The 14,146-nt window shown below is 35.2% G+C and overlaps 1 protein-coding gene across 1 annotated transcript in view; it reads left to right on the forward strand.

Annotated features, from left to right (window-relative positions):
- LOC107040436 (twitchin) overlaps positions 1-14,146 on the forward strand; it is a 92,826-nt gene that overhangs the window by 32,272 nt on the left and 46,408 nt on the right. The window contains exons 28-36 of the mRNA XM_015260525.2: positions 2,756-2,803; positions 2,888-2,932; positions 3,436-3,483; positions 3,572-3,628; positions 4,306-4,353; positions 5,014-5,046; positions 6,251-6,451; positions 7,639-7,842; positions 8,986-9,030. Coding sequence (XP_015116011.1) covers positions 2,756-2,803; positions 2,888-2,932; positions 3,436-3,483; positions 3,572-3,628; positions 4,306-4,353; positions 5,014-5,046; positions 6,251-6,451; positions 7,639-7,842; positions 8,986-9,030 — 729 coding nt within the window. The remainder of the gene's footprint in view (positions 1-2,755; positions 2,804-2,887; positions 2,933-3,435; positions 3,484-3,571; positions 3,629-4,305; positions 4,354-5,013; positions 5,047-6,250; positions 6,452-7,638; positions 7,843-8,985; positions 9,031-14,146) is intronic.

Here is a 14,146-nt window from a genome sequence, read left to right on the forward strand (position 1 = left end):
CCCTGGGGGGGGGGGGGGAAAGACGAAATAATAAATGCTTTGGCACAGCGCAACCAGACAATTGTACAAAAAAAGGCTCTTTGAAAAATTTTATAATATTTTTAACAATTTTGTGATCACACTTTTACGATGAATCACTTACACCAATCTCCTCAATTGAAAGTTGTACTGTCCATCAATCGTCACTTTTGTCGGGGCGCAAAAAAAGGAAGACAGAGCGATTTTCCTGTTTTCAATTCCCGGTAAAAATGACAGCTGATCGCCAGTACAATTATCAATGGAGATTAGCGTAAGTGATTAGTAATTCATCGTAAAAGTGTGATCAAAAAATTCTTAAAAATCTTACAAATTTTTTCAAAGAGCTTTTTTTCGTACATTCATCTTGTTGCGGTGTGTCAAAGGATTTATTATTTCGTCTTTCCTCCCCCATGGTGGCGACTGACAGGCCGTCATTTGCCACGGTAATTATACAATATTCCTATCTTCTCTTTCGAAATCATTCTTTAGTATTATTTAAAAACGCTATTTCAAAATGTTCTGAGATTTTTTAACATTTTTTTTAAATCTAAAGTCAGAATTTTCGAGTATCCTTGAGTGACGGGGCATCGAGTTGAAATTTCGAGATAAAAATCGAACAAAAAAATCAATTTAGATAACGTTCAGCAAATAATGGACCCGGGCCTTAAACATATAAAATTGGAACACTCAGGCGTTAACAATAAAATACAAATATTTCAGGAGGAATTTACACGCAGACCTAGTCTCAAAAAACCAGAAGCACCTAAGGTACACGAACCCGAGTGGAAATTTCGGTCAGGTCTTGATCAAGTTTGGATCAGGTTAGACCTGACCACTGATCAAGTATTGATTAAGTGGACGGATCTGGACTTGATCAGACATGTTACGCCTCTGACCAAGCCGGATTTGATCAGGACGAATGGATCCAAACTTGATCAAGTCAACTGTATGAAAACCGGATGACCTGTCAGTATCAATAACAATTATCAATGATAATTAATCCAAAACAAAAGATAATTCAATTCTTTCACCGTAGGCCGCCTCTCTTAATGAATCTCTACTGTTATTACCTCTGAAAAAGCTTATTATTTTTTTACCGATGCTGGGGATCAAACCGGGGACCCTATGATTGCTAATCCTATGCCCTAACCACTACGCTATATCGTGCTATTACTATTGAGTAAATTGTACACTGCCTATATGATTTGTATCGGGGTATTCGTTGAATTTACGATTATTCCTGATCTCGCGGATGTGCGTGTGTATTCTCAGAGATAAAATATGTTCAACTAAATTTTTATTCATTTCATTAATGAATAATAATAATGATAATAACAATAACACTAATAAATAAATAGGCATTTGGTGATTTTTTTCTCAAGATCATTTGCGTGTAAGTTTGATACCCCTCTAATACGTACTTATGCCATCATCATCCCCCCCCCCTGTTAAATAAATTGATTAATTAAATTAAATTCAGTAAGTTAAATTAATTCAATTTAATTTATTTTAATTATAGTATAATGATCCTTTTTAAAGATTGAAAATAATTATTGATAATGGTTGATAAAACTAAATGTGAATAGTATAATAATAGTTAATTAAATTATCCGAAAAACTTATTAAAATTAATGTCAGGTGGAGCGGATCTGAATCTGATTATTTTTTCTTCAATTGACCCCTTTCAAATGCCGATCAAGGATATCAAATCCGAATTTGATCAAATTGGGGTCAGGCAGCCGACCTTAGGGTGAGATCGTGCCTACCTGATCAGAACTTGATTTGAATCATCCTGCAGTTTTTCGGATCCGATCTACTGGATCAAAACTTGGTCAGGTTCTCATCATCAGGCATCATCTGATCATGTCAACATGATCAGAACTTGATCTGAACCCGCCTGTAGTTTTTCGGATCTGATCTGCTAGATCAGAACTTGGTCAGGTTCTCATCAAGCATCATCTGATCATGTCTACCTGATCAGAATTTGATCTGAACCCGCCTGTAGTTTTTCGGATCTGATCTGCTAGATCAGAACTTGGTCAGGTTCTCATCAGGAATCACCGGATCAGTCGAACCTTACAAAAACCTGATCAAGTTCTGATCGTGCTTCAGGTGGGCCTGAAACAATTTCCACTCGGGAACTTTTTAGCCCACAAAGTAGAACCAATAGTAGAAGACGCGATAATACTAATTCAAAAATGAAATACACTATTTCAGGAAGAGACTAAACCCCAAACAACTGTTACTAAACCAGAAGACACTAAGGTATACACAACCTAACAATACTCTCAAATATATAAAATTGGAACACTCAGACATTCACAATAAAATGCAAACATTTCAGGACGAATCGACACGCAGGCCTAGTCTTAAAAAAACAGAACAGTCAAAGGTACACTTTTTACCTCACGCACTATAAACAATAATAGAAAATTGAATAATATGAATTTAAGAATGAAATGCACTATTTCAGGAAGAGCCTAAACCCCAAACTACTCTTACTAAATCAGAAGACACTAAGGTATACAAACCCAACAAATAATACTCTCAAGCTCCTCACATACAGAAACCCAGGTGGTAACAATAAAATACAAACATTTCAGGACGAATCAACTCGCAGACCTAGTCTCAAAAAACCCGAAGCACCTACGGTACACGAACATTCTAGCTCACACTTCAAAAAAATTAATAGAAAACATAATAATATTAACTAAAAAAACCAACTGCACCATTTCAGGAAGAGCCTAAACCTCCGACTGCCCTCACCAAACCCGAAGACACTAAGGTATACACAAACCCGACAATTACTGCTCTCAAGCCCTTGAAATAAACAACGACTGGTGTTAACAATAAAATACAAACATTTCAGGACGAAACTGCTGGCAGGCCCAGTATCAAAAAGCCCGAACCCAAGGTACACTTTCCAAATCCTTCTCAAATACAATCCCAAAAATTTAATAGAAAATTCTGGCACTTTCTCTAAGAAATTCTATTGAATGTATTGAAAAATTATATTTGTTTTTTACGCCAATTCTATGGAGAATTACACAACTTTTTCGTGCATTTCTAAAAGGATATTTATTTATTTATATATTAATATTATTTCTTCATTTATTTATTTCTTTATTTATTCATTTATCTAGAGAAATAAGAATATAGATGATGATTTTTCTGTATAACTTATTTTGTTGGGATTTGTTCTGCAAGAATTGTTGGGCATGGACAAATAAAAATCTATTGACTTTTTTCTATCAAATATCTATCAACTTAATGGCACGGTAAAGTTGTATGATCTTCTATAGAATTCCTTATAAAAAGTACTAGGCATTTTTTTATTAAATCTTCTCATCCTTTAAAAAAACATATTCTTACACATGGATTCACAAGAAATGTAAAAACAAACGTGCACAATTTCAGGAGGCAGCTAAGCCCGAATCAACTCTTGGAAAACCCCAGGAGCTCAAGGTACACAAACTCGGCATGACATCACTGCATTACCCCAAAATCCTCGAAATTTTTCACATACTCATCTCGAAATAAATTTGATTTCTAGAAGGATGGATTTACCCCTAAACCCAAAAGTACTCTTGGCAAACCGCAACCACTTCAGGTACACAGCTTACCAAAAGTCACGACTCACTCATACTTCGCGTACTCAAGGAAACTCTGACATACCATTTCTCACACATCATGAACGCGATGAATTTATTAATGTACTAATTGCTGGAGTAATTTTGGATGATAATTCCGCCTTGCAGGAGTTTAAACACGCACGAAAAAATCATAGAATCATGTAGTGAATTCGATAGAAAATTCCATTGGATTTTTATTGAACTTCTATTGTAAATTCTATTTTTTTTGGCCGATTCTATTGAAGAATTCCTCGGCCACTGCGCGTTTTTATGGATAAAATCATTAGAAATTCATCTTTCTATACAATTTTTTTTATTGAAACATTTTCTATAGAAATTCCTCGATCGATTTTTCTCGGTATTTTCCATTCTGTTTTTTTTCTTTTTTTTATTAGAGATATGGAACAAAAAGGCTGAGAAAATGTGAGCCGTGGCATATCTATGAAAAATATCTCGGTAAAATAAGTTGTACAGACAAAATCGAATTCTATTTTTCATTCAATATTTCAATAGAATCGGCAGAAAACTAATAGAGAGTCCAATGGATTGCCTACCGAATTCTATGTTTTTCTATGAAATTTTTCCCTTCGTACCTAAAAGGATAACTTTAGAACTAGTCTCGAAAATTTCATTAAGCTTTGAATTTTATTTACAGAAAGAGGAGGCAATCCTGCGCAAGACCAGCTTGAAGCCTGTGCAAAAGGTAGGTATCCCCATGCTTTAACCCTATAAGGTGAATTTCAATATCCCCACTCTATGGCCGCCAAAGAGGAATACTAGTCCTACTATGCTTTACTACGCTTTTCACCTTAGAGGGTTCAGGTATATCCTAAAACAATACAACCCAAAAGTTGATCCCTATGGATTTCCATAAAAAAATCGAAATGACTTAGGTTATTGCATTCTCATAAGTTATTGAGTTTTTCTATCGTCATATGCAGTTGATGAGGGCAACAATAACTGTTTGAATCAAATAAGAAATTATCTGTTAATTCATGGTTTGAATCAAAAAAGAAATGGTGTCATGAAATTTTCATTTTTTAGAGTTGAATATTGCAGAAACTATATGCTATAAAATTTTACAAAAAATTCACCGTATGCGGAATTTCTCAATCTACCCTGGTTTCTTTTTGATGGAAATGATGGAAATGGGTCCCCATAAGCCCCCATTTCATTATTAATCATCTCGTAAACCGTGTAGTACAGCTGGTTAGAATTTTTTTTTAATCGCTGGGAAATATTATAAACATTATCTATGAAAAACCAGCGGACAATCATAATAAAAACCTATTTTTTCGGGATATACCTTGAAATTCATGGTCTCGCAGTTCGAAAAATCTCACAAAAATTTCTTTAATTTCAGCCGGAAGAGAAAAACCTCGACGTAAAACTCAAGGTAAGTCTCTCCTTCAAGAGTCACTTGACCAAAATTTGTAAATACTCGTTATTTCCAAATCCTGTTGTAAATTATCTTTCAAAATTAGTTAATCCAATTACTTGTTCAATTGGTTTTAAATACTGTACCTAAACCCAAAAACCCATCATCCTGTGTCAATGTAGCCAGTGCGAGCTGAACTCGGAGTAATCAACAAACCAATGCGTAGGATATCACTGATAGATGCCGATTCCTTCAAAACAATCCAACTCAAACCAGTTGTCCGAGAGCCTAAAAAATCTGAAACATCAGAAAATGGCTTTATTATTCCCGACCTGAAGGTATCCCTGTGAAAAGAGACATCAGAATTATTCATCCTCTGCCATATCACCATCCAATCTTTCCTACGTCTTTATTTTCTTTTTTGTTTCTTTTCCTAACATCACACACACGAAAAAATTTAATAGAACAACCTAGCGAATTTGCTAGACAATTCTATTGAATTTTTATTGAACTTTCTATTAGTTTTTCGCCCATTCTATTGAAATGTTCTATAGCAAAAGTCAATAGAATGAGATTTTTCTATACAACTTATTCTATTGAGATATTTTCTGTAGATTTTCCTCGGCGTAAATTTTCCAAGTTTTTTTGTTTGATTTTCTTGATGAAAAGAAAAGAAAAATACACATGAATTTCCCAAGTGTTTCTCCTCTGTTTCTTCTCTCTTCATTTTACACAATCGAAGAAAAAAGTTAGAAAATTTGAGCCAAGGCATTTCGATAGAAAATACCTCTATAGAATAAATTGTATCTATTGGAAAAAACGCGCAGATAAGCTGCAGAATTTCTCAATAGAATTTGTCCAAAACTAATAGAAAGTTCAATAAAATTCAATACAATATTCTAGTGAATTCGCAAGGCTTTTCTATTCAATTTTTCCATGCGTGTGCGTTTTCTGCGACTCTTTACTAGAATTTTTTCTCCGCATGCAAACGTCAGACTCAACTTCAATTTCTCCTAAACTATTCCTAAACTTCACCCGCAAACATGAGAATTTTTTTTTGTTTCACCTTGGCCGAAATATATCTGCAAACAGCTTTAGAAAATAAAGCCAACAATCACCCATTACAATCGACGTGGTGATAGCATGTAGTAACCAGCATGTAAACCCTCATGATTCAGCAATCATGATTAAAGAATGTTTTATTTCGAAACAAAAAAATTAGAAAACGGAGAGAGGGGAGAAGCAGGACGTGAAGAAGGTCAAGGGATCCAAGGCGGACAAGGAGAAGAGCTACGAGCTGCCAGAGATACCGGATTATGAGCGTCCAGTTCTGGAGAAACCTCAGGAATTCGAGTTCAGCGCGTATGAGGGCCGCGACAAAACCAAACTCGATCGTCCAACAACTCAGAAGTTCGAGTCAGGGGTAAGCGCAAAATAGTCTTCTAATGTCTCTCAAAATGACTGCAGAGGAAAAAAAGTTTTGATTTTCAGGGATCCGTAGCTAAATTTTTAGGGACTCATCCCCAAAAGATTTATAATTCTAAATAAATAAATAGATGAATCAATAAATAAATAAATTGAGACTTTGGAAACTCTCAACTTAAGACTTTCAGGCTTCAAATGAAGACTTTTGAAATGCTTATTTTAGGGCTCGGGTGGATTATCTTTCGAACGTGATCTTGATTTTTCTTTCAATTTAATAATTTGAAATGATCTTCAATTGCTATTCAGCTTTACATAGCCCTGAAATTTCCAAAAATTATGATTGTACAATCATGATTTTTAGGAACTCCTTTGTGATGTAAAATCCAATGGAAATTGTAATAAATTTTACATTATGAAGATGGAAAAACAATCGAGATAACGTTCGAAAGATAATCCTCCCGGGGCTTAAGTCATTTGAAATCTTAAAATAAAGTATTATTTTTTTGGGTGAGGGATCCATCTCTATTTTTTACTAAATTCCGATTATAGAAATCACTAATGATCAGATATATTGCTCAAAATAAATGACATGTTCTTGAAAATAAGTGAAATGTTTCTAAAAATCAAAAACTTTTTCTCTGTGAATTTCAAATGTTCCCAAATATTTTCGCTCGAAATTCAACACTCGTTATTCCTCGACGGCTTCCTCCGAGAACTAATGGAACACTCTACAGATAATTATACTTGTCTTCTCACTCCATTTAATCGTGCAAAATCATCCAAATGAAACGTTTTTTTTGGCACACGATGAATACCACTCGTAGAAAACGCTATTTTCATCAAATAACTATTGCTCATATCAGTTGTGCCAATGATTATCATCATGAACGCGGCAATTCCTCGGCCCTCTCCGCACATCGTCAATTATCTAATTACAAAAAAAGATTAAATCGCGGCCGGAATGGTCGGGCAACAGTCACAGGGACACGTATTTTCTATTTTCGGTTTTAAGATGTAGAGTCGTGTGACTTGTTACCACTGGTCACCAATTCAGCCTGAACTGTGTGGTCAGTCATGGACTCAACAAGTCACTTGAGGGCTCGGAGGGCTCTCGCCTATCGATAAACCGAATTATCTGCGATTATTCCGGGTTACGATAAGTGAATCGGGGCTCATTGTTTTTAGCCGAAAGTTCCGTCGATCAAAACACCGGAGATCAAAGCCCCTGAGGCACCGACTATCGAAGTCTCCAAGGAGAAATCACCGACTCCTTCGCCACTTGGAAGTAGAAGACCTTCTCTTGTACCCAGTGGTGCTGGAAGCCGAAGAGGATCACTCATTCCTCCGGAGGAATTGGGTCGCAGAGCGAGTCTTATCATCAGTGACGAGGTATGTTACTGGGAGATTCTTAGAGGTCCTGGGATATAAACCTGTTGATGGTCTGATATTCAGGAACGAATCGAATCACAAGAACACAACCATTCCTTTCTCTATATAAGAATTCCGCTGAAAAATCTATTCGTTTCATGCACCAATTCTATTAAAAGTTATGCAATTTTTCCGTGCGTTTCTAAATAAATATACGTTTATATAAAAATTCTATAGATTCTATCATTTTTTCTATAAGAATTCCGGGCTGCGAATCTCAAGTGTTTTTCTTGGATTTTGTTGTGAGAAACAAATGATAAAGTCAGCGGAATAAACTTGGAAATCTTACGCCGAAGAATTTCTATAAAAAAATCAAGATCTATTGACATTTTTTTATCTATAAAATGATACTGTAAAGTTCCATAATCTTCTATAGAATTGATGCAAAAAACCACCAGAATGTCTTGAAGAAAACGAAAAATTTTTCTGTTAAATTTTTTCCACACGCGAAGAACTCGATTCAATATATGAATATTCATAAGGGGTATTCGACCATCAGCAGGATCATTAACAGTAATGTTTTCTCTTTTCTTCAATCATTTCGCTGTGAATAGATGAAACGAGATGACTCAATCTCCTTCCCTAAATGTGAAGGAAGATGTTCATGAAAAATTCACCTCAAAGTTGCGCTCGTCTCATCACTTCACTGCATTAGTCACTGCGTTATTTCTCTTAATTTTTATTCTGAGGTTTTTTGAGGCCAGTAGATTATTCGTTACCTGTTTGTGTTATCATCCTAGCACTCTGTCAAGTATTCATTTATCTATCTCCTTTCTTAATGTTTTGTTCTCACAATTGTTTATTTTGCTATGTAGACTATTGAGTGATCGTAGCCAATTGTTACGAGTATTCGCTCCCCGTATTATCGTCCAGTATTCGCAGTTTCTGAAGCAATCCTGTGCCTCAAACCATTTTCCCCTATTCTATGATATTATTTAGAATTCATGAAACAATTTAGTATTATGCTCTCGGGGTAGGTCATTCGCAATTTCAGATCGCTGAATTCAATGGTGAAGAGAGGAACAAATGAAATAATTTATACTATTTGTAGCTGTAAGACACATTACACTCCACACATTCACACGTTAACCCTTTGATTCATAGGACAATAGGAAACTTCGTCCTGGTGAGGTGATAGAAGAGAAGAAGGTGAGATATTGTTCGCCACGAATTAATGGGTCTACAATTTATATATCTCACGTAATATACTAAATGCAACAAATCTAATTTATATTATGTCTTTTCTGCAACTCTTACAATACATTTTTTTCACTTACACTTTTGCACACGCACGTACATATAAAAATATCTACGATGAAAGAGGAAAATTATGAATTCTCTGCTTTCGTTAATTGCTGCATCAGGGAAGTGGTGACAGTCATCGAAATAATTCAATGGCATGTGGGAATAGAACTGTTTTGCCACTTCGCTGCTGAAATATTCTTCGATATCCGAGACTTTCACAGTATTCATCCAGTATTTACCAATTGAAACGACATTTCAATCGATTTGAATTGATATCGAAGGATAATGAATATGCAACTTTGAATGATGGAACGAAAATTAATTGCAGATAAAAAAATCTGAAATGAGCAGCGAGTATTGATAATGACGCACTGATCATATTCACTTACACTTTTGCATACGCACATACATATTAAAATATCTACGATGAAAGAAGAAAATTATGAATTCTCCGCTTTCATTAATTGTTGCATCAGTGAAGTGGTGATAGTCATCTAAACAATTCAATGGCATGTGTGAATAGTATTTATCCAGTATTTACAAAGTGAAATGACATTTCAATCGATTTGAATTGATATCGAAGGATATTGAATATGCAATATTGAATGATGGAACAAAAATTAATTGCAGATAAAACAAAATCTGAAATCAGCAGCGAGTATTAATAATGACGCACTGATCATTTTCACTTACACGTTTGAACACGCACATACATATTAAAATATCTACGATGAAAGAGGAAAATTACGAATTCTCCGCTTTCGTTAATTGTTGCATCAGTGAAGTGGTGACAGTTATCTAATAATTCAATGGCATGTGTGAATAGAATTGTTCTGCCACTTCGCTGCTGAAATATTCTTCAATATCTGAGACTTTCACACTATTTATCCAATATTTACGAATTGAAATGACATTTCAATCGATTCAACTTGATATCGAAGGATATTGAATATGCAACATTGAATAATGGAACGAAAATTAATTGCAAATAAAAAAAATTAGAAATCAACAGCGAATATTAATAATGATGCACTGATCATTTTCACTTACACTTTTGAACACGCACGTACATATTAAAATATCTACGATGAAAGAGGAAAATTACAAATTCTCCGCTTTCATTAATTATTGCATCAGTGAAGTGGTGGCAGTCATTTAAATAATTCAATGGCATGTGTGAAAAGAATTGTTCTGCCACTTCGCTGCTGAAATATTCTTCAATATCTGAGACTTTCACAGTATTGATCCAGTATTTCCGGATTGAAATGACATTTCAATCGATTGGAATTGATATCGAAGGATATTGAATATGCAACACTGAATGATGGAACGAAAATTAATTGCAGATAAAACAAAATCTGAAATCAGCAGCGAGCATTAATAATGATGCACTACTTGCACCTGGCACGGATTATCAGACGAAGTTCCACAGCAGAAGCATGCTGCACCATCTCACTCTGTTCTTCTCCCCCTCCCCTCTCTCTTACACTCACTCTATACCTAATCGATGAACGCGTTGACGAGGATAATAATAACGTTATGTGTAATAATAATAACGCAGTATATCGTAAAGTCGGAATGGAAGTCTGAGTGTACCTCGAAATATCCTTGTCACTTTACGTATGGAGGCACATTTGTATTGAGAGACCCGATGCATAGACCACTTTGCACGCCCATTTGACCCGCAGGGTGGGTAATTAAATTTCTTAAAATATAATATCTGAAAATAGTTGGGTGTCAGTTTTGGTACGTAAGAAACTAATGTTGACCCAGGGTATTCTGCCATCTGGCAGATTTTCGATGCTTTAGAGTCTGACACTCGTGGCACTTTTGCATACTGTAATCATCGGATTATGTGAATCACTAAGTACTAACCGGTGAAATCATACTAATGGGCTGCGAGGTGGCGACGAAATAGAGGAATATTTTTTGAACATTCGCAGTGCATCATCACATTTAATTCCACTCGAGATGTTTTTATGCCAAGATTATTATTTTATGACTGATTGTGAGTTGAGCAAAAATTCAAGAACAATTTTTCCTGAAAACGAAAAGAAAACGAATTATTTAGTTCAAATAGTCCGTCGGATGCAGCTGAAACCCTTTCCATTCGACGACATTCATTTTGGTTATATTCGAGGAATAATTATTCAATTTAAATTATTGTGTCAATTTGAATTTAACAGACTGGCTATAATTCGGAGTCCAAACCAGAGGAATAATCTTCGGATTATGAGAGTCTTTTTTTAATATTCGCAATGCATCATCACCTTTAATACCACTCAAGATGGTTTTATGCCAAGATTATTATTTAATGACGGAGCTGAGCAAAAATTCAAGAATGATTCTCTCTGAAAATGAAAAGAAGACGACTTATTGTGTCCAAATATTCTGTCAGATGCAGCTGAAAAATTTTTCATTCAATGCCATTAATTTTTATTACATTTGAGGAACAATTATCCAATTAAAATTATTGTGTCAATTTGAATGCAAAACGTTGGCAATAATTTCGAGTCTACATCACAGGAATAATCATCCAATGATACGATTTTTTAAAAATATTTGCAATACATCATCACGTTTAATTCCAGTCGAGATGTTTTTATGCCAACATTATTATCTTATGACTGATTGTGAGTTGAGCAAAAATTTAAGAACAATTTTTCCTGAAAACGAAAAGAAGTCGAATTATTTGGTTTAAATCGTCGGTCAGATGCAGCTGAAACGCTTTTAATTCGTCGAAATTAATTTTTATTATATCTCAGAAACAATAATTCAATTAACATTATTGTGTTAATCTGAATGCAAGACTCTCTGGCAATAATTCCGAGTCAAAACCACATGTTTCTGGCACTCATTGTCGAGGGCAGATGGAAATGCATTACTACCAATCGTGAAATGTTACCAGAAGGCAATTAAGCTTGACGAATTGTCTCACGGATGCCTTGGTATCTCAACCACAACGTGTTAACAGGTTAACATGAATGTACGGATTAAATGTGATGATCATTACGAGTGATGTTCGACTGAGTTGGATTCGCTTTGTATTGGACGTCAACGGAACGCCGAAAAATTGCGGAAATTTCTTCTTGTTTTTTCGTTTTGATGTTTCGAGGGTACTCAATACTCCAATCGGCTTCTTGTTCATTGTACTTAGCACTCTATTTTGGTTCTACAATACCAGAGAATCAGGTTACTGAAATTACGGCACTTTTGTCCTCCTTTTTTAAGACTCTAGTGTCAGTACATTTTGGTCTTTTTTAGTCTCTCGAATTAAGATATTAAGACATGTATTCTAGAGATTCTAAGTGTCTTACTCGAGGATATTTTGTTTCAAACTTATGATGGCTTATTTGTTTTTCCAAACACGTCATCCATTTTTTTTCAACGGTCAAGGGACATCGGACAGTAAGAGTAATAGTATATTTCGTCACTAGGCCGAAAAAAACTTTTCTGGCGAATATGAGTTTGCAGCCCGAGCCGAAGGCGAGAGCTGCAATCATATGAGCTAGAAAAGTTTTTTTTGGCCGTATGACGAACAGTATTTTTTGTTATGACGGCCGTAGGCAGAGATTCACGGACGCGGAGCGGAGCGTCCGTGAAGCGCTGCCTCACGGCCGGAATGACAAAAAATAATCTTTGTGATCAAAAAATACTGATGATAAGTATTTTTCCTTAGAAAAAATTTAATCGAAAAACCTAGCGATTTCATTAGACAATTCTATTCGATTTATATTGAACTTTCTATTAATTTTTGGCCAATTCTATTGAAATGCTCAATAGAAGATATTCTATAGAAAAAGTCAATGGAATTCGCTTTTCCTATATAATTTATTCTATTGAAATATTTTCTATAGAATTTCCTGAGGTCAAGTTTTCCTAGTTTTTTTTCATTTTATTTTTCTTTTCTCTTCATCAAGAAAATAAATAAAAAATAGATAACTTGAGCCGAGGAAATTCTATAGAAAATATCTCAGCAGAATAAATCGTATAGAAAAGTTGAATGGTGTTGACTTTTTTTATAGAATATTTTTTTGAATACGTGATCTCCCGGTCGCATCACCCTATGACCCTCTCAATAAATTCAGAACTTCAATATATTGAAAAAAAAAAATGGATAAGTCACCAGAAACGTCGTCGTTGTCGAGCGCACACACGAAATAATTTAATAAAAAAACCTAGCGAATTCGCTACACAATTTTATTGGATTTATATTGAACTCTCTATTAGTTTTTTTTGCCGATTCTATTGAAATGTTCAATAGAAAAAAATATTGTATAGAAAAAGGCAATAGAAGTCGATTTTTCTCTACAATTTATTCTGTTGAGGCATTTTCTGTACAATTTCCTCAGCACAAGTTTTCCAAGTTTTTTTAAATTATATTTTTCCCTTCTTTTCATCAAGAAAATCAAACAAAAAAAATTGGGAAATTTGAGCCGATAAAATTCTATAGAAAATATTTCAATAAAATAAGTTATGTAGAAAAATCGAATTCTACTGAATTTTTCTATAGATAGATAATATACTTTTATTCCATTTACGGACTTTTGATCGGCTTCCGTCACCGTTACAATTTCTTACATTTTCTCTTCTTTAGCCTAACTTACCACGAACTTAAACCTATCTTATCCTATCCCCAACTACTATGTCTCCTCTCTCCCTCTCTGTGCCTCTTATTCCCTGCCTAATTTCCTTCTCTCTCCTCTCACCGCCCGGGCCACCGCTTCCGGTTTCGTGGCTTTTCCATTTCCATCAATCACCTATCCCGTCCCCCGCGTTCCCTCCCGTTTCTTCTCTCTTTCCTTCCTTCTCATTTCCAGTTTTCTCAGCCAACTCGCGCCTCTTCCATTTTCACTCAACAAATCGCATACCTTCTCTACTAACGCTCTATTCCACTCACTCTCCGGCTCATCCATACACCTTTCAACCACATGCTCCCACGTCTCCTCTTCCCCCCCACACACCCTGCATACCCTCTTCGACTCATCCTTCCAATAATCCGCTTCCAGCATCCCCCCCC

Source organism: Diachasma alloeum, unplaced genomic scaffold, assembly GCF_001412515.2.
Source record: "Diachasma alloeum isolate Michigan unplaced genomic scaffold, Dall2.0 Dall_scaffold_00335, whole genome shotgun sequence".
Lineage (NCBI taxonomy): Eukaryota > Metazoa > Arthropoda > Insecta > Hymenoptera > Braconidae > Diachasma > Diachasma alloeum.